Source organism: Brachyhypopomus gauderio, chromosome 11, assembly GCF_052324685.1.
Source record: "Brachyhypopomus gauderio isolate BG-103 chromosome 11, BGAUD_0.2, whole genome shotgun sequence".
Classification (NCBI taxonomy): domain Eukaryota; kingdom Metazoa; phylum Chordata; class Actinopteri; order Gymnotiformes; family Hypopomidae; genus Brachyhypopomus; species Brachyhypopomus gauderio.
Genome location: NC_135221.1, coordinates 7898747 through 7920312, shown reverse-complemented (window position 1 = coordinate 7920312; position 21566 = coordinate 7898747). Strand labels below are relative to the sequence as shown.

The following is a 21566-nucleotide window of genomic DNA, read 5'->3' as shown; positions in this document are numbered from 1 at the left end:
ATCCAGTCCACCAATAGGAATCAGTATCACTGCACTGCAATATTACTGATACTACAATAGTACTGTGACTATGACTCAGATACTCTGTCACAACAGCATACAGTAAAATGTGCAAATAATGCCAGATTCATTTGTTTTAAAACATGAGCGATTGTTTATTTTATCATTAAAATGCAATACAAAGAGTAGTTACTATCTTAGTCTAAATGTAATCGTTATGGAAGTGTAGTCATACAGCCTTGCAGCCATGTCATTGTAAGTCACTCTCTCTTTGTAGGTAATGGCTCAGAAAGCAGGCTTGGGCCGGAAGTATTTCAGAGCGTTTATGAGTGGCTTCTTCGTAGCAGTTCCCGTGACGGTCACTGTGCTGGATCGGTTCGCCTATGTGGCCCGGGTGGACGGCAGCTCGATGCAGGTGGGGTACTCTCTTTAGCACAGTGAGCTAGCTTTAGCACTTCAGCCCCTGGAGCGCCCCTACTAAAAGGGACCGGAGACCCTGTACCGTGTTTCTTTTGACAAAACACTCCAGTCAGACCTGTGTGAAATAAAGCATTATGTTCACCTGGGGGTCATCATGAAGTGATTTTAGGTTAGAGGAAAATGTATCAGCAATTAACCAATAAAAAAAACACAATTATGTATTAATAAATTCTGCAGCTGAAACCAATCAGCTGAGGTCAGTATATGCCATACACCAGAAGCACCAGAATCTGGTAAGCACCACAATCTAGCAATAAAACTAGAGAATATTTTGTGTTTAATATTTGATAAAAAATGTTAAATGTTTAGTGTTTAATAGACTTATGATAAATTATATAAATAATTATATAAATAATTATAAATTATTGTATAAATATTATATATATATAAAAGCTAACTTGCTGGACAGTATTGAAACATGACACCAGTTATGGGAGCGTTTGACACCAGTATGGGAGAGTACGTCTGAATAAAAACGATAGTGCAACCATCTGTGACTGATAAATTTCCCAGTTGGAAGCTCTCGTCAGGATATTTATTTTCTGAAAGACAGATAAGAGATATTCTGTCAATTATCTCAGCAAGCATGAAATGACTCTTAGAGATCTGGCTTAATGATTCATCAGATGCCTGAGTGTCATATCAGTCTGCTTACACGCTTGAGAGTCTTTTGATATACTGTCACTTAATGAAAAACCAACTGGCATTTTTTTTCTTGTAGAAGTGTTCTATTTGTTCTGTCTGATTTCATGTTGTGTTTTTATTCTGATTAGATATTTCTATTAGTATGCATGCCTTGGAGATGTCTGTAGAACTGCAAGAGCTCTAAGATAATTTTGTTCTGCAGAACGCAGGAGAAATTCCAAGCTTTGCTGTTTTTCTTTGGATAACGTTATGCAGGCAAGCCTGCATTTAACAATGACGTTTTTCAAATGACGACATAACTACAGCACACACACTAACTGATCTGTGCTAATAAACAGCCATTGCTGTGTGAAGCACAAAGGACTGTGTGATGACAGGTACGGCGTGTCCTCATTCGTCCCCGTCTCTGCCGTGTCCAGGGCCGTCTCTAGGCCGGCGGAGCGGAGAGAGGTACAGAAAGCATGCGGTGAGATCTATGTTTACCTTTCCCCACCAGCCTTCACTGAACCCAGAGGGAGCGGACACGTCCGACGTCGTGCTGCTCAACCGCTGGAGTGTGAGGAACTTCGAGGTACGGCGCGGGGACATCGTGTCAGTTGTGTAAGTAGCGCGGATTGAACTGACAGCACGTCTCACCCACGAGAAAGCGCGGCTGGAAAGAGTTTATTGCATTAGACACACCTCACCTGGGAGGAATTCTGAGACCAGGTTTTCGCTGTCTCCAAGGTGTTTGTGTTTTTTCATATCTTTTTTCCTCCGATGAGCCAAACATCACTTTCACTTAATGCAGTCCTTGCATATCCATGTGACTCATGGATGTTCACATGTTTTGTGAACTTGTAGGTGTCTCGCTCAGGGTTTTCCTAGGGGTCTGTATGATACTGATACAACTGTTTTTTGAGCTTCTCTATACGGTGCACCAAATATAGTGCTAATTACACCACGCCATATATTTTTCATGTTTACTTCTTCCTTCATTAACTGTGATGTGAGGTGTCCTCAGAATGTCCCGGGTGTCCTCAGGTCTGGTGGTGTCCTAAGGCAGCTTCCCATCAATGAGGACGGAGCCATCTCGTCCATGTCCTCTTCTTCATTGTATAGATCTAACAGGCAACTGCTCTCTGCTGTTGAAGCCAGACTGTTGACGTAATGCTACTGTGTCTCTGGCAGTCTCTGCTGTGACCGTGAACAATGGGAGAACAGTGCTCAGATGTTAAGCAACAAGGGGGCCGATAAATGTTGGCTTGGTGAAAGTCCTCATTGATCAAGTGGGAGCCCAACTGTGGTCTTCAGCTGGGCTGTGTCCTTTGAGGAGCCACTAGAATCGTTGATTTGATGTTTCGCTTGAAACATTGCTGCATTCTACCTGGTCATTTTCCTTTTGAGTGTTTTGTTTTAAACTGTGCTGTGTTCAGCATTTTTGCTAACGCTTTGACACAGGAAGCCTCTGATCCATTGTTGTTTGTTTAGCCAGATTTCATGCTTAGCCGTATGCTAATTCCCTGAAGTGTGGGGAATGGTGAAGTAACCGTGAAAAAGTGCTTTCCAAGTCTTCCCAAACCTCTTTTCTCTTTGGACTGATTGGTGTGTGTCCTGAAGGGGAGCTCCAAACTTGTCACAACCCAAAGATGGCAGTCTTCCCCTGTAAGGGGACATTGTGCCGTAAGAGTGACCATCTGTTATGTGGAACTATTTCAGGAAAGCAATGCATTCTGTTAAAACTAGGGTCTAAAATGGTAACACATTTGGAGATACAGACTGGCTGTTTTTGAGTGGTGTTCAAGGTCCTGTGAAGATCTAGGCTATATAAGACCAACGCTTCTCTGTGGTGTTTTATTGGAATGACTTTGAATGAATCCGTCCGTATGTGGGAACTGAAAAGTTATTATGCTGTATTTAGGAGCTGGATGAACGTTTATGCTTTCTTGGGAAATGACAGAGTGTATCTTGAGCATAATTAAGACAGCGATGCAATTTTCATGCTTTGGTTCCATACTTTCATTCTAGGGTGTTTGAATCAGGATAAAAATAAAGAAATCACAGGCTCTTATTTTAAAACGAGACAGAGAAAACAAAACTGCGTTTGTCTTGCCAGTTCACTTTTGTGATTTGTCATTGTGCCATCCGGCAAGTAATTGTGAAACATGGAATGGTGTGATGTATTTCGCTTTTTATGGCGCGCATATGACTCTACAAGCTGTTTGGGTCCGCTCCCAGATGTGACGTCACATCGAGCAAACGATCCACCCCGTTTGAACGGACTAGTTTGTTCTCTGCCGCTGCTAAAACATCCGTGGGGGTTTTCAAGGCCAAAGTAGTGAGATGTAACTTACTGGCCAAGCTGAGATTGCACTGTACAAACTGAAGACGAGAGGCACGAGGGCCCAGAGACGAGCAGAACCTGAACAACAGGCCCGAAGGGTCTGGCAGAGAGGCAGCTGAGAACATAAACAGTGTCTGATATCTGTGAGTCACAGACTTCAGTCAGAGTTTGTAGACTGCAACCGTGTTATAACAAAGCAGGAAACATGACTATTTTACTTTAAATGAGACATAATTCAATCTTTTTTACCCAGTTGAACAGTCCTGTGCACCCTTTGAAATGCGTCTTTGAACCATACCAGGTGAAAAAAACACCGTAATTTAGCCTTTGTACATTTGTACCGTCTTGTAATTTTCTCCATTGTGAAGGAAAGGTCATTTTCTGGGTGTTAATTTTGTATGCTAATGACGACAGCGAGCTTCAGGTCACTGTCCTGCTCCAAGGTGAATCTCACTCCAGTTGGGAGGCATTAACGTGAATATGAGCAGTAAAGCTTCAGCCTTAAATGCAGTGAGCCGCTGGCACCCATGTTCCACACATGAGGTGCTATGCATCTAATCATGACTGCTTCCTCCTCCCTCAACCCCCACTTCCTCTTTCCATCACTCTGGGACAAGTTAATCTTATGGGCTATGACTTCTCATCTATCATCTGTCATCAGTCCATAAGACTCGTGTCCCAGAGCTCCAGAGGTATGTTTTTTTCAAAGTTCAAAGTGGTTATGGTCTTGAGGCTATACCTCCATCCTCGATCTGTTCTCCAGTTTTCCTGAAAGTCTTAAAAGTATTTTGCAGTAATAAACTACTGTGGTTGACCAGATTATTTGCCATTGTTAAGATCTCCAGCGTGCTCTTGCTTATTAATGTACCAGACAATTGATTCTGACACACTGCATATTTTAGTTGTGAGTCTCATCGAATTCAGAGTCACATTGAATTATAGTAATTTTCGCTGGACTGCTTAGCTTGCCAGCCTAGAAGAGGCATTTTTTTATGACTGACCCATTGTTGAGATGCACATGGGTGAGTGGTGTCTGCACATCTGCGCAGTGGTTAGCAGTGAATACAATTAACATTTTACATTTACAGCATTTAACAGATGCTCTTGTGCGGTGCAACTTGCAAAAGTGCTTTCTTGTGTTCATGGAAGTAATCCGTATGCTAGTACATTAGGCTTGATTCCAAGGATACTGTTAAGATACAACCCTGTCAGAGAAAATACATCAGTAATTGCAGAATAAGTGATTAATCAAGTGCACTGAGGTGCCCAGACAGCAATAAACATGTTACTTGTGAAGAGTGATCATTATTCAGCTAATTATGTAAGTTGTTATTCTAGTTTCACTTGGATTTCATCCAAGTATGATCATTTTCATTATTATGTACTAGTGGATATAGTTTAGGTTAAAATTCTAATTTGCTGGCCTGTAATGTGGGATGTTTGTGGCAAAGGGAATCTGAGGGACTCCTGTGAACTGAGATGTTGTCCTCAGCAGTGAAACACACAGGACAGAGTTCATGCTTTCACCAGAGATTTTTAAGCACGAGATGTCATAAATGTACGCACTTGCCATAATACGCTGCAGAGCCGGATTGGTGGTCTGGTGAAACTAAACCTGCCTGGCTGTCTTGTATAATCTCATAACAATGCCGTACCGTACCGCCATTGAAATGTTGTTTTGTCCTCATGGTGAGCACTATAGCTCCAATCTACAGATGCAGATACAACTCTCGACCTTCTGTTTGTTCTCTTGTGGATGAACTGATGGCAAAATGACTGTGAGTCTCAAAACACTGAGCAGCTCATTGTCTGATTAGCTGGTGCCAGGTTCCCTAATATGGGAGCGCTGTGAACACAAAGGATCATTAGTCCTACATGGATCACCCCCATACAAGCTGCACTGCACTTAGAAACGACATATCCACTGTAACATATGGACGGCACCATGTCTGCAGAATTTTCTAACTTTGTAAATTAAAGTATGGTTACGACTAAAACTCATCGCTGCATTTACAAGAGCTTTTGTTTTTCCTTGGTATAGAGTCTGTTCAAATAAGTGAACCCAGCTAGATCTTTGTTGTGAAGGTTACCACCAAAGGTATGTTCCTAAACATCAAAAAGCTTTTGAATTCCCAAGATAGATGACACTTTTTTCTCTGCAACCAACAAAATCAATGTAAACTTGTAAGATGACTGTCAGATGTTTTCCTTCTTATCACACCGATGTTGTCCTCCTGATTGCAGCTCATTTTAAATGCAAATTGTCTCGGAGAACCTTCCAATCCACAGGGTAATATCTTATTTACAGAGTGGCCCTCATTAAGACGCATGGAGAGGACTCCTGTGCTGGGAGATGTTTAGAAGCTGAGCGCACACTCGTCCCCATCTGCATTTTGTCGTGTTCTCAGTACGCGGATCATTACAAACCCAACTCACTCCTCTGGAATCCAGTCACTTGCTTCGGGCCAACAGAACGCTCCAAATCCTGCATGCCGCCGTGCGCTCCACGGAGGAGACACTTTCGGCGTCCTCGATGGTAAATTGCCGACACAGATGTTGAAGCGGTAAGACGCGCTTCCTCTACGCAGCTGCTCGTGTTTTGTCAACATGTTACTCCTTAACGAGAAGTCATGATGGGCAAGCGTCCTATCCCATGAAGGCAACATGAATATTCATAAAACCGTATCTTACTTTGACCCCCCCTTCCACCGTACCCCCAAATTCTGTTTTCTTTTTTTTTTTTTTGCTTTTTCTCTCCTGCTTTTGGTCCATGTTGAAGTATGCAAGCCAGAAAACAGGGTGCTACTTGGGTTGAATTGAGTTGTGTGTAATTTGCCCTGTACGCTGCCACCAGATTCGTGGTGGCTTCCGACACAAAACTTTTGTGTGGCCCGATGAGGCCCGGCCACTAGCGAGACGTTTCTGGGTTCACTTTGTGTGGTAATGAAATGAAGAGGCTCCAAAGCTTCCGAGGTGCTTTGAGGAATTTGAGCTGACAATCTCCCCTCTGCAGAAGGCCCGGCTGGGCTCGGGTGTGTGTGTGGCCCGGCGGTCTCTTTGTTGTATTTGGATACACTGGACATTTTTTTTTACTGAGCTGTGCAATGGAGACGATGTGTCTGTGTGTGGCATTAGGTGGTGTCTTTTGCTGAACTCAACTCCTCTAGTGCTTAAATGGGTAGAGAAAACTAACCAAAAAGGTTCTGTGGTAATATTAGTCCTCAGACATATTGGGACAGTAAAGTTGTATCATTTAAGTGGGTGAGATCAACTAGTGGGTCGGTGAGTATAAACTGTCAAATAGCTGCTTTCTATATGGGCTGCTGAATTTTATTCTGCAGCAGAGTTTCACAGTACCAGTCAGTCCCCTCCACCGTGTGTGTTTCAAGCAACAAATCGCTACATTTGATCCTGTCCGTGTTTTTGATACTTTTGATTTCTCGATCTTTGGGATTGTGCCATTAGCTGCTGTTTGTGCGTGTGCAGCAGGTTTGGAAGCTGCCCAGTGCCGGTGAGTGGTGATTTTATAACGCTCCCTTTCACCCGTCCTGCTTGATGCTGGTTTTGGAGGCTGTGGGCCGTGGGACTGGATGAGAAGGACTTTTTCAACTCATTCGGCTTTTTCCTCAAACAAAGAATGAAGAAATTTCTTTGGATGGATTTCCAAGTAATCAGCACAGCCACACAAATACTAACATGGTTCATATTGGGTATACGTAATCTGCATAATTAACGCAACCGCACAGACACTGGTACGGTTTGGTTGTGTATGCGTAATCTGCATAATCACTGCAGCTGCACAGACACTGGCATGGTTTAGATTGTGCATACATAATCTGCATAATAACAAACCTAAAAGGGATTATTCTTAATTTTTACATCCTTGAGGCATGTAATTTGTACACTGAACTCTAGAATTCATCTTCTATAAAATTCTGCCTTATGGTCACACCAATTAAATTCGCTCGAAGGGATGATCCCTCTGATGTTTTTAAGTTCTCAGCATCCAACGTAGCATGCTCAAATGGGGGGAAAAAAACATTATTAATACCTTAATACCTGCAAGGACAGTTTCAAAAACACGGTTTGAATAAATGTAAATTTTTAAGTATACCCTTTTGCAGTGTAATATGTAGTCTTATGTATCTTAAATTATTATAAATCATTTTAACCTCTGAAAATGGAGAAAGCTGGAGATCAGGTTCTTCTTGTAGCACTCTTTCAGCGAGGCCTCACGCCCGTGTATCCACATGTGATGGATGACCCTTTCGGATTTGCCGAATGTCATGTCACGTTTAACTTGGTTCTCCCAAAGTGGAGCGAGTCTCCGCAAAAGCTGTGCTCCATTTCCTGAAGTAGCGGGGAGTAATTCTTGCGCGTTCACCCCTGTAATGCCCCTGCGCCTGTCAGCTTGAGTTATGAAAAGCGCAGAAGACGAAAGAAGCCTCAGAAGTGAACGGAACAGGAGCCGTTTCCATCTCACCGACTTGCAGCAGATGTGAATTAAACACCAACGCAAACATTTTCTGTTTCTTCTACATCTTCTTTTACCTCTGCAGGTTGCAAACGTGTGGTAGGTTTGCCTATGAAGGGACCCAAATTTATGCATAACTGTAATTTTCTATTGTGTATGCCAATGGGTGTTTTCCTTCTGTTTGGAGCAGATATTACTGTCTATCTCATGAGCTGCACAGTTGGACAGACATCAAAGAATCCTCCTTGGCTCACTCCTGTACCAACAGACAAGAGTGGAAAATGCAAGTTACTATTAACATTATACCATCTTGTATTTAAAAGGACCTTCTCCTCTGTAGTCCTTAATGTGTTTATCATGTAGGACAAAATGCGAGTTCAGATGCAGAAGTGTCTCAGACGATCTTGGCAGGGTTGTTGAACCTCACTTGCTCTGCTTCTCGTCTCATAGTGTGTAAACTTTCGCAGCTTAAGTTTCTGCGGTTGAATCACTGTTGGCTTTTCTGCTGAGAGTAAAAGCCGAGCACAGTACTTTAGAGTGAACGAGGGAAAAGGAGGGACAAAAGAAACCGAGAGTGAGAGAAAGAAGAACAAGGGGGAGTGAGAAAAGTGTTCTTTGTAAAAGAGGAGGCTCTTGGACTAGCGTAGCCCTCGAGACGCAATCCACCTCGCGCTCGGTACGCGCGTCCCGTGTGCGCGCGTCTTTACATCAAAAGCGTCGCGAGGCGCGAACCGACACACTGAGGTGGATGAGAGGAGCGTGCTGTTGACTGTCACGCGCCCACAGCCGTACACACCACGCTAACTCGGTGACAGGCACACCCCAGGTAGCTTTACCCTACTTCTAAATGTGGCTCGCTCCTGGAGACGAGCCACAGCATTGTGAACACCGTTTCTCTTCTCCCACAATCCTGCGGTGTCATGAATTTTTCCATTTTTTTTGTTTTCGTGAACCTTTAATATATCAAGATGTTAAAAGACATCTGGGGAGCTTGAATACATATAACCCATCACTCTGGACACCAGCGAATGTGGTGTTTGATTCAAGTACAATACAAAAGATATATCAAGCATGTAAATCAAATCTTTCTTCTCTGAGGGCTCTCACTTGTTGTTGCGAGCCTGTAATGGGCAGTTTGTGTTGGAGCCGTCAGATGCTCCTGCAGGCTCGTAGGTGCTCCTCTCCACCTCTCCTCCTCATGCTGTACGTGGTTGGGCGCTCGTTCAACCATCATGCTGTTGCTAAGGTAACCTGTTGAGGATCCACCTCTTTGCTGCAGCAGGGTTTCTGTCCGCTCTTCACTTTGTGCTCCTGCTGTTTCTCTCTTTTTCACTTCCTCATTTTTCTTTCCTCTCCCGTTTCTCTGTCCGTTTCTGTTAGGGTAATATTCATTCTGCAGCAGAAACCGAATAAGTATTACCTCATCTTTCTTGCAGCAATTTGAACACATTTCACACTTAACATAAGATTCACTTAGTTACAATTAAAATTACACCGAGGTTGATTATGGCCTCAGGTTCTCTTACTATTGGCGGGTAACGATAACACCAATAACACTCTTCAACACGCGTTCTCTCAGAAATATGAATCTCTGTGCCAAATACAGTCACATTCCTCATATTTTTGCACATAAAAGCACAAACCAAAGAATGCGTTCTGCCAAGTAATCAGTCAAGCTGAATATTGCATTCAGATAGCGTGCAGGGACAGTGGCCATTGTGTAGTTTACTGCAGAACTCTATGGGGTTTTGTCCAATCAGACGTTGGCCTTCCCAGAAGACCCCAATGGTCCAATTTTCCTGCTGTTGTCCAGCAGTTGACACCTGCTATTCAGGCCCTGTCATCATTCCGGGTCTATTGCAGTACATTTCAGGACACAAATAAGCTTTCTGTGTTCCAGGCTGTCTAGAATGCAGTTTTGTGCCAAGTCGAAAATGAGGAAATATGGAGGCAGTAAATTGATAGCAGTTTTGGGACAAACAATTGTGATTTTGAGTATCATTGCTGTAGGTTAACCATGTGGTGTTGGCTATCCAATGTGTGTTACAAAGATACTTTAAGCCAGTCAATATGCAGATTATGTTAGCATGACCTGGCAGATAGTGAATTCAGTAGCATTTCTGTTTCTTTTGCCATATTTTACCCCATCTCGCTTGCGTCTGGTCTTTAAAATCTTCGGAATAATTGTTGTGGGAATTAAGTGATGAATTTTGATTAAATATCTCCGCACTGGCAGTTCAATCTCCTCCTAATTTCTTACAGACTATATTGGGCCCTAATAGAACTTCACAATTAATTGCATGTTATTAAAAACATGTCTGATTTATGTAATTATTCACAAAGGTGCAAATAACTCTACATCTTCAGTAAACATTCTGAAGCACACCAGAATTTTAATAGTAGGTTCACTACTGAATAAACTCTGGTAGTCCAGTTCAACCCTTCTGTTCATGCCAATAACACAGATGTTCACACAGCCTGCCAAGACTACACAGCGTGCTGCTATGTTTTTAAATTATATTAATAAAGCTTCTTGTTAATAAAGGCCACTTATTAATGATGGTCCAGACAGACTTCACAGGGATGCCACAGAGGGCCGTCTGCATGCGAGGAACAAACAGAGGAACCTAAAGTGGAATTGACTGTAGAAGTGAAGAAAGTGCCAGCTTGTTTTGGTTTTGGTGTGAACTTGGCCTTTTCTGCTGCTCCTTTGGTCAGGTTCTCCTGTGGTGGACGAGCTCCACTGTAGCGTTACGGTGCGCCCCTCTGCCCACTACAGCCAGCAGACCGCCTTCCAGCTCTCCGGGCCAGGGAAAGTTCTTACAGCAGCAGTTCTCTACGCTGTTTTTGCTCTCCTGACCGTTCCAGCTGTCAAAGAATGGTGAGCGTTGCGCTGCCTTCGCCAAGGGGAAGCTGTCGGTCAGAGGTGCTGCAGGACAAGGTGAAAAATGGGCTCGCTTGACTTATGCTAAAGGCGTAAGGGGAAATGGCTGGGAGTGTCCGGCCGACCGCGCCGCTCAATTCTGCAATTTCTGCTGCTTAGCAGACGAAGACAACGTTTCCTCAAGCCGCCTGCTTCGAGAACGGCCTGTTGCCAGAACCATTGACTGGAGCATCTCTGTGGAAGTGGACAACACAAGGCCATTGAAACCATCTCATTTTTATGGTGGCTGATCGTTATTGGCTAAAGACCTCTAATGCGTTTTTGTGTAATTAGAATTTGCGGTTTCACTTCAGAAATCGATATGGACCACCGTCATAAAGCACAGCTATCGAGTGAGGTTGCGGTCCGTCGGGGCCTTGAAGCCCAGGCCGCCGTTGCGGCCAATACACTGCTTCCCAACTCTGTATCTTGGAAGCCTCCGAAATTCTGAAGCAGCGTGTGCATTTCTCACGCGCAATGCGAAAGTTAGACCTTCTTGGCACATCTACTATTCCTTGCTGGATGATTCTTCATCTAGCATTTCGCTCACTTTGGAGTGCTGACCGGCCCATTACTGGTGTATGTTTGGAGATGTTCGCACACTTTGTGCTAGCTGTTTCTTAACACGACTAGAGGACACAGGGCAACTCGTAAAACAGACGGTTTTAATTATTTTTCTTTTGGCCGTGCTTTAGGCGATTGTTTGTTTGGTGTTGTCGATGTATTGCCCGTTTCAACGCATTTCGAGTTGAGTTCTCTATAAACCATTAGGAGCCATAATGACGTGCAAAGAGGCTTACATCTGCTGTGCACTGACTCCATCAGAACCTGATGAGTGCAAAACTTTGCGAAGCGTGGGACTGAAACGACTAGGGTTGTCCTTTCTAGGGTGTGTGTGTGTGTGTGTGTTTAGATAATGGAATTGCATAAGTCATCATTGATTCACTGCTGGTAATCAGATGCCACTGGAGCAGCAATAGAAGGTTATTACGCCATTAAAACAAGCATTGCGTGTCTCAGACTCCATCGGCTGCTCGTTGCAAACGTTGATAAATGGGATTCAGACTACAGTTCAGTGAGACAGAACAGAGGAAAAATGTTCTATGGAAGCTATTATTATTCCTCACTCCAACACTCTGACTCATGTTTAAGCATGTATCCGTTTGGAGCGTTATTTTATAGCAGCTTATTTTGTCGCACCACAGAGAGCTCATCTGGGCCAAGCAGCAGGAGGTGGTGGGGGGAAAAATTGTGCTGAATAGACTCGTGATGGATTGGTGCTCGGTCGTCTCTGCTGGAGGTTGGATATCATGTATGTTTTGTGTGATGCGAATGCATCGGTTTTTATGCCCCCGATCACGCCATCTCCCGCTGCTACTGAAAGTATAGGACAAGCTCAGACTCTCCAGTTCTTTTCTCTTCTGTCAGGCCGTCTGCAGAAGTGACCGCAGAGGTTTTCAGCAAGAGCCTCTTTAAAATCCCTTGCGGCTAAAGGTGGGCAAACCTTCATTTTGCTCCATGCGGGTTTGATGGGCAAGGCGAGGCAAGTTTGTTTATATAGCACCTTTCATACACAATTCAAAGTGCTTTAAGCAAAAATAGAAAAAGCTTATTACAATCCTTGATCTATCACCTCAGAAAGGTCTTTGCCAAGAAATATATTAAAAATGTATTTTATTAAAATCGAAATTTTATAAACAAGAATTTAAAGAAATTAAATAGATTTTAAAAAGTTAAATTAAAAAAGTTTTAAGAAATAAAATGAAAGACCGAGAGATAGTCAAATAAGATGGAATTCAAAAGATAAGGATCTAATAATTAAATATAATAATAATAATTTAAAAACTTGAAAAAAAATTGTCCCATAGTTGAGACAATGCCATGCCCAATAAGAATTTTTTTTTAATCATTCAGAGTTGGAGCTATTCTAATATCCTCCAGCAGCCGGATTCATTTAGAAACAGAATGGTAGCTCAGTTTTACATATATAGAAGCATCCCTAAGCATCATTTGTCACAGTCAAATATTTGTCCTGTTCGTAAAATTGACATGTCTGTGTCCACTGTATAGATAATGTAGGCTTGAGCTAGTATTCATACATTACTGGATCCAAAGAGCCAACTAAAACTTTAGAATACCCACTATAATACAAATATTTAATTATATAAATATTTTAATAATTTTTATTTACAAATAATATATATATTTTTTATAGGATTGGTTTGTTTCAGTAGGACCATAATTGGTTGCTTAAGGCATGTGTTTGCGGTTGGTGTACACCCACAGGGGACCAACTAGGACATGATATTGAGCTGATTGGACTGAGCTCTCACATTTGGGCTTTGCTTTCTCTACTTCTATAAGGTCAGGACCCGGAACTCTTCTGCTTAATCCTGTTGCAATTAACGAGGTCTCTGGCAGCCAAGGTACGTCTGGACAAGCCTCTTCTGATACAGCCTATCGGAGCACAGCAAGCAGATCTCTATGAGCACCTTGAGCTTTTCAAATAATCACTTGTAAGCTTCTAAGCAAAGCGACACGCCACAAAACGCCACATTCTTCCTCCTGCTTCATTTGAACTGCTTGTCTCGAGTTTGCTTGACGGTGCTCTTCGCTGTTTCTGGACCATGAGGCGATGCTGTGCACAAGCTGCCATGGCGACGAGAGACGAGCAGTAGCATCTGCTACGCTCTCTATGATGGAGTCTGCAAGCAAGATTCTCTCCCCTGATAGACTAACACATGCTCTGTCTCCTCAGAGAAAGTTTTCATCAAGCTAAACGTTTCCATCACCAATCTCAACTGTCTCATCTTTCTCTGTTTGTCCTGTGCCTGCATGTCTGCTGCAAATTCCTCTCATTTACCCTAAATCAATACAAGGAATGGTGCAAAAACCTCTCAACGACCCCAAATCAATACAAAGAATGGTGGTAATTAAAATCTTAGCTATTAAAAGCAAATACATCCATAAGTGAATAGTGGTCTCACCCTACTCGGCACTTCATATGTTTGAAGCGTCATCGTGCATTTCACTCGCCGTTAACGCTGTGTGAGTGAGTGTGCAAGCCCCGCCCCCCGTCCCTCACATCGCCTACAGAACAGGCTCTCCCGGCCTCACAGCTGGACTTACTGGACTCGCCCACGCCAACGAGGTGGAGACCAGTCCGCCGTCCACAGACCCCTCCCACTTTTTCTTTTTCGTCTTCTTTTTTTATTAATACTGAGTGCTAGCGTGTCAGCTGGTACCCCCACAGAGAAAGATGTCAGTTTAGTGGCGCCTCGCCCCCCGGTCACTGCTTTCTGTCAGGGTTGCAATTAAACAGAGAAGGAAAACCAGACAGATGGTGAGCAGGTTTGGTCGGAGGTTTGTTGAGTCAGAGATTAGGAGAAAATGGGCAAATTGTCTACAGTGGAAATTACCATGTGGATGGGCAGCATATCTTGATAATATGGTAAATAAATATTCTGATATTTCATATCTGTATGGCTATTATCTGTCTACCTAATTTTCCAATTTTCATTCCTTTCATTTGATTCTGTTAATCCTTATATTCTTGTTCTTTCTCTCTCTCTCTTTTGCTCTTTCTCCTTTCTTTATCTCCTTGCATTCTCCTCCATTTCTCCTGTCTGTCTCTGTCTCTGTGTCTCCTGTCTGTCTTACCTTTTCTTAGTCCTGTCCCCTCCTAGTTTAATCTCTTCCACATGTCAGGCCTCTGCAGAAGCACCCTGCCTGTAACATCCCCTGATCCTATCAGACTCGTCTCCATCATTCTGATACTATCAGACTCTGATCCTATCAGACTCTTCTCCATCATTCTGATACTATCAGACTATTCTCCATCACTCTGATCCTATCAGACTCGTCTCCATCACTCTGATCCTATCAGACTCGTCTCCATCACTCTGATCCTATCAGACTTGTCTCCATCACTCTGATCCTATCAGACTCGTCTCCATCACTCTGATACTATCAGACTCGTCTCCATCACTCTGATACTATCAGACTCGTCTCCATCACTCTGCTCCTCTGACTGTGTCCACGAGCCTCTCATCTCCAGTTTGGCACATGCTGTCCCAGCATCCCCCCAGCTCAGGTTGAAGAAACGTTTCACGGGATCAGCTGTTTCATTGAGGACCTCCCCTCTTTTCTACCAGCGGTTTCTCTCGTATAGTTCTTCCCAGAAGCACTAACGCAGCTAACGAATAAAAAGCAGTGGGATGTAGTGAGATGGCCCTCATGGCCGGTTACCCCCCCCACATTCACCCGGTGAGTCAGACAGCTACTGATTGTGGGGGGGGGGGGGAGTAATTTTTTCCCTTGGCAACTGCAGGAGCGGGTTTTAATATACTTTATGACATATGATGTGGACAAAAGGCCAGTAGATGTTAGTACTAAATCGTGCGTTGGGCAGTTTTGGGTAATGCTTTTATTATGGCTTGGGTCAAGCGGGTGCTGGTCCATTTGTCCCAGCCTGTGATGGGTGTGAAGAAGGTGTTGGCCGGCATGTCTTTATCCGTATCGTTAGCACGCAGGGGCCCTGTAATCCTTTAAGGTTCGACTTCGTCTGGCGGAATTCGTTCTTAGCTCAGCAGTGAATGGGTCCTGATAAAGTGTGCAGGGATCCATCTATGCCTGTTTAAACCCCCATTTATTAAAACGGCCCCGTGCAAAGCGCAGGGGAGGCCAAGATGAGGGATGGTGGGCGGGCATATAACAAACAGCATCGCTGGCTCCGCCCTCCACACTGCTCCCAACTCCCTCCCCCAACACCCCCCTCCGCCCCGGACGGCCGCTGAGACCGTTCCTCCGGGGCGATCGCAGGTGTGTAGGTGTGTGTGAGAATACAGCAATACAGCAAAGATGAGTTTCAGAATAACCCGAGTTGACTTGTGTGGAGGAATTACATGTAGTTCTGGCTGGAAGCTACATGGCTACAGACTTCCTCATGATTTGATACCAGAGGGAGATCTTCAGTGTGGGTGTGTGGCGGTTGTTAGTGAGGGCCAGAAGCCGACTCCGTTAGCGGTGCCATTTTTAATATCGTTCTATTTATCATCGCCTTATTTGTTACACAAACGGTTATAAAAAGCCTTTCACTGATGTCCAAGACTGATGCTTCCTCTCATATCTCATTCATTAATGCCATGTAGCGACGGAAAATGTTAGATTCAAGCAGTGAGTTTTCCTTTCAAATTTTCTAGACGGCTTGCCCTTCAGAAGCGTTTTAATGTGCCATTCTGAATTATTTATAGACGAGAGGCACCCAGCCGGCTGGCTGACAGGGGTGATGATGTTCTGAGTGTCTTCTGCTGCTAATGTGCTTATTTCAGCTTTCAGCCTCATTCTGCATTTCTCTTCCTGTTGCACACGAGCGCATGGGGCTTTAGTTCCGAGGCGGGGGTCTCGGGGCGGGGGTCTCGGGGCGGGGGTCTCGGGGCGGGGGTCTCGGGGCGGGATGGGGGGTATTTTGGTGCTGCTTTGATCCCCCGTGTGTGCTGTGGGAGGCTCTGAGGGCCGAGTGCCCTGTGTTTACTCTGAGCGGAGCGTGGAGTGCATTTGGTGGGAGGCTTCTGCGTTGCGAGGGTTCCGGAGTGTGAAGAGTTCACAACTCCATTGAAGAGCCTCACTGGAGGGCGGAGCTGTTCCAGCAGGCGACCACGCTTTGCCCCACCCACATCGCAGGCTTTTTTTTAAGCAGCGCCCACCATAGGCTGAAACCAGGCGTGGGACTCATTACATGTCTGTTTAAATGACTTAAAGAGCAGCTGAAATGCAGGAATGATACTACAACGCACATCGTGTTTTAATATTGGAAGGACATGTTGCAAAGACACACAGTATAACTAGAATATCCTTGGACCGTGTCCCCTTAGGGCAGTGGTTCCCAAAGTGGGGGGCGCGCCCCCTGGGTGGGGCGCGGAGCTATTGCAGGGGGGGCGCGGAGCTTGAAAGTAAAACGTGCACATGTGTCTTAGGGATGCACCGATTCCGATATTAATATCTGAAAAAATTCTAGATCGGGTATCGGTGACAATGTGACCGATCCATAAAAACAGATCTATTCAGTCTAATTCTATGCTTATATTGCTTGCTTTTCGGAGTTGGTTCAACCTTAATACTCGCGCTGGTGGTATTCCACTTAGTCCGTTTATTTGCTGGTTGACCAAAATAAACCTGGGCTCCAGCAATACTTCACTGTTCATACATGAACTGGTGAGTTGTCCAAATCTCATTTAATGCGTTACTTACAGAAATGAAATAAAGAGCAGTGGTCTGACTCGGCAGAAAGCTAAAAAAACAACAATATTCCATACGCGCACTCAACTCGCTCCCTTAAAGAGACAGTACACATATTTCTGGCCGTTACATGCTTTGTGCTCTGCGTGATGTCTGCGCTTGCAAACTAGCCGCATATGTATTGCTGTTTCTCTTATTTCATCTCCTTATTTGTTTTAAATTATATTTAGAATTCTTGAACCATTTAAAAGGTTTCTTGCAGTTTATTTTTTTCATGTCTGACCAAAGTTGTGAACCTATTGTTTTTGTAAGTTTTCAACACATCCCTAGTCAATATGGGGAGGGGGGGGGGGGGGGGGGGGGGGGTGTAGGGGGGGGCGCAAAAATATTCTCATCTACTAAAGGGGGGGCACGGCAGAAAAAGTTTGGGAACCACTGCCTTAGGGTCTTGTTCCAGCCTTTGAGCAGGTAGCCTAAAGGTTTTCCCAGAGGGCCACACCCCCCCCCCCCCCCCAGCCACACCCCCTCCCCCCCCCCCAGCCACACCCCAGCGTGTAGACCACACCACTTGCAGCGCTTCTCTGGCTAGCCTGTCCCTCTTCACCTCCAACGGTGCTTTACCCGTGGGTCTCTTCTACTGTGAAGAGGGGTGGCGAGCTCCTCAACAGCTGGTCTGCTTTGCTTTAAGACACACACACACACACACACACCCACACCATGCGCCCACTTGAATGCGATCCAGTTATGTTGGGTTTTCTACATGGAGTGGACCGGACTTGCCCCGCAGCAGTGGTGCCGTGCTGTGGCACAGTCGTCCCATTCCAAGGCTGTTAGCGAGCGCAATCAAAGCCAATGTGCTCCATTTAAATTCATGTCTGGAGCTCGCGTTGTTAGAACAGAGAGCTGCTGTGACACACACACACACACACACACACACACACACACACACACACACACACGCACACACGCACAGCTCTTTACCACAACTTGATGTAATGAGGATCGGATCTTTATAATGTCTGTGGGAGTTGAGCAGATCAAATCAAATCAAATCAAAGTTTATTTGTATAGTGCTTTTCACAACACATGTTGACGTGTTACAGGTGACGGGAGGTTTCAGAATCTTGCCGTGAAATGTAGCCGCGTGTTCCACACAGCGTTCGGCGGCTAGCAGGTTTTGCCATGGCGTTCAGCATGGCCGCTGCCTGGGACGTTACGCGCCAAGCTAACCGTTTACGGCGTGGCCATCATGCCCGACGGCGCCAGCCGAACTTTGCTGCGTGCTCATTTGCTATCTCGTGTGTCCCCGAACTTTGCTGCGTGCTCATTCGCTGTCTCGTGTGTCCCCAGCCACAGCAAGGACATCGGGGCGTGTGCAGATGAGGGAGGGGGGGGGGGGGGGGGGGGGGGGGGTTCTCATGAGGGTTCTTTCCCCTGTTTGTTTACTTGCTTGTGTATTTGGGTTGTTTTTTGTTGGTTTAACTTGTTTGTTTGTTTTACAGATATCAGCTAAATTTAGATGACTGCTGATATCTCCCGATACCATTTTCTTTTCTTTTAACAAATGTTGTATAAATTGCAGTATTCAGCTGGTTTTGGGTTTTGGCAGGTGACGTTCAAGATATACCCGTATCGGGTGCTGTGTAGGTCTTACTGACAGTCTTCCAACGTTTAAAGCTGAGATTAAATTATGCAAATCAGTTTTCTTTAACAAAAAAAAATTCTGCTATTCTGTCTTGGAGAAAATAATCCATTACTTGTTTATCAGCAGCAAATATCACAGCTCTGAGAAAAACAAGTTGATTGACATGTTCAGATGTCACCTGCTGCAAAAAGTAGAATAACTAATTTAGTGGGAGGGAAACGTTTCAGTGAGGAGCTGTTACTGCAGCCATTTTGTGTGGCCCACCGCACCAACAGAGAGGCCTCCCTCTGACACGGCTGTCACTACCTTGACCTTCAGAAGCTTCTGTAAGGAACTTTTTATTTCCAAAGTTACTCAAAGCATAAATGAAAGTGAAGAGTCTCAAAGAGAGAGAGAGAGAGCGACGGAGAGAGCGGGAGTGAAAGAGAAGTTTCTGTTTCTTTTATTAACTCAAAAGCAATCAGAAGTTTCAGTGACTGCTCCATATTCCAGAGGGCAGAGCCTCTACCCCCCACCATGTTTCCCAGCACAGTGACGAAAAGGATCTCTCCATGCTAGATATAATCCATCATAGTAATTTATCTTGGTTTTGGGCTGTAGTGCTCATTAATTAGCCTAGGTATGCCGTTTGACTTTTAGCTGTCATGGCAACGAAGCAGCTAGGCTCCTAGCATCATGCGGGGCTTTCCAAATTAGCATAACAAGCTGAGATTTTTATCACAGCACCTTAACCTCATATGTCAGTCGTCCTGTGATTTCCCTGCTGTTATCTAATTAAGATTGGAAGCATGTCATTGTGCAGTCAGTTCTTAATGAGATAAACTGTTTAGTAAACAATAAATATATTTAGATAAATAACATTTAGAGGAAATCATTAAAATTGCACTGATTCTGAAGCATGCGAGTCAATTTACTGGCTACTTAGGTCTTGTGTGAGTAGTCTTTAAATGCCATAGCAAAATTAGCTTAATCATTAGTGAGATTTCATGTTTGAAATGCATCGATTTCAATAATTTGCAGTCATATTCATGTATGTAATATCACACTAAACTGATCTTTCTAGAACACTGACAGAAGTGCGCGGACTATATTTCACCCCCTTGAACTTTACTGAATTTCAATTTCACACGTTAAAATGTTGTTTTCACTTCTTATTGAGAGAAACACTCTTAGTAAACAAGCAATATGAAAGGTCCTGTCTGTAAAAACTAAAAAAAAAAAAACCCAACTGGCTCTTTTTTACATCTCTGGGCCCCTGCGCCATTCCTGGAGTGATGTATTTGTGAGAGGTAAATCCGGTGTGCTGCAGTAACTGTCTTGGCTGGGTGTACCGTGGTGTTGTGTGGGCCCGGCTCATGTCATGAAGTATCATTTCCTCACAAATCACAGCTATAGTAATAACTGGCTGTGATGTTCTACTGCCATTGGGAAGCGTGTGTGGTCGTCATGCGTGGAGCTAGCGCTGAGGACACACTGCATGAGACTGTCATGGTGAAATGTCGAATTACTCCACTTTAAGTGGTCCCAATTTGGCAGGATGTCTGCGGGGGTCGCAGTGTTGAAGTGGTCCAGCAACCCTGTGCAGATAAAGCCTTCTTGAACACACAACAATCCCTCATATAACGTAGTGAAAATCTATAATGCATTCGCTTTTATTAATGTTGTGTTTGCCCTTCACAATGGTCTTTTAATGGTTGTGGCTTCTGATGTCCACCTGTGGAGATATGTGGGTTCTGACTTGGTTAATGTCCACTTGTGGAGGCAAAACATTTTGACCATTTTGAGTTTACTGTTATGTTCTTCTGTATTATTTTCTTTATTTAACAATATTCTCTCATTAGAGCTTGAATAGCTTATTGAATAGTGAAAATATCTGAATATTTCATCCGTTTCAGTAAGGGCTCCTCCCCACCGGAGCGCGAGGTTCATAAAACTCTCCAGTACGGTCCCCACCGAATCATTACCACCATCACCAACGCGTTTAATGCGCATTTTGTATTTGGCCGCTGAACACCTTTCGATCAATGTTGAAATCAAAACAGGCCCGTAAGGCCGGCCTCCCCCGAGCTCCTCTCACAGCCCTGCAGTATTCACACAGCCGCACAGCTTTGGCTGGGATTCAGTCACTGCCATTTCTGTCAGCTCTCCACAGGTGTGCAGTTGCCAAGGAGACTTGTGTTCAAGGCTAGTGCACCCACATACACGCTCTTCTCTTAGCCAGATTGGCTGCCAGCATGCTGCACTGTTATGAAACCACCCCCCACCCCTTTAAGCCATTTTGCTCTAGGGTCTCTAAACGAATGGAAATCTGTTTATTAGTAGTGGCTTGTTTAATTCCTGTGTTTTGGTGAACATTTTCATCAAGGCCTTAACAAGCACATTAAGCAGGAATCTTCCTCCGTTTCTTTGAACTGCGGAGCAGAAACGTGTGGCGGCTGCAGCTCGGTGCGGGAACTGCGGGCGTCCTTCACCGAGGCGTTTCCAGGTCTTCCTGCACCAGAGTGAAATCCCTCGTCATCGTGTTAATTAAAGTGAACTTCACAAACCCCCGCAGCTCTCAGCAGATGTCTAAAGAGGCAGAGGCTGTATTGAGAGCAACGCGGAGTGGCACAGAGCGGCACAGAGCGGTACAGAGCGGCACAGAGCGGCGTGTGAGTGCGGTACAGAGCGGCGTGTGAGTGCGGTACAGAGCGGCCCGCCATGTTGCTGCCGCACACTCGCCCACTATCGCGTCCTGCTCGTGGTCAGTGTGTCTCCGGCCTGATGGAGACGACGTCCCACAGGCTGCGGTGGGGACGGCTCCTCACATGCCTGCCCCACCCACACACGCCCGCCCCAC

General features: G+C 44.7%; 1 protein-coding gene across 5 annotated transcripts in view; it reads left to right on the top strand.

The window, feature by feature from the left end:
* Positions 1–21566, top strand: part of immp2l (inner mitochondrial membrane peptidase subunit 2) — a 52061-nt gene that overhangs the window by 1523 nt on the left and 28972 nt on the right. For all 5 annotated transcript variants that reach the window (XR_013133972.1, XR_013133973.1, XM_077021624.1 and 2 more), the window contains exons 2-3: positions 278–415; positions 1622–1725. Coding sequence is in view for 3 of the 5 variants with exons in the window: in XM_077021623.1 (XP_076877738.1) it covers positions 278–415; positions 1622–1725 (242 nt within the window). In the remaining 2 variants the exon portion in view is untranslated. The remainder of the gene's footprint in view (positions 1–277; positions 416–1621; positions 1726–21566) is intronic.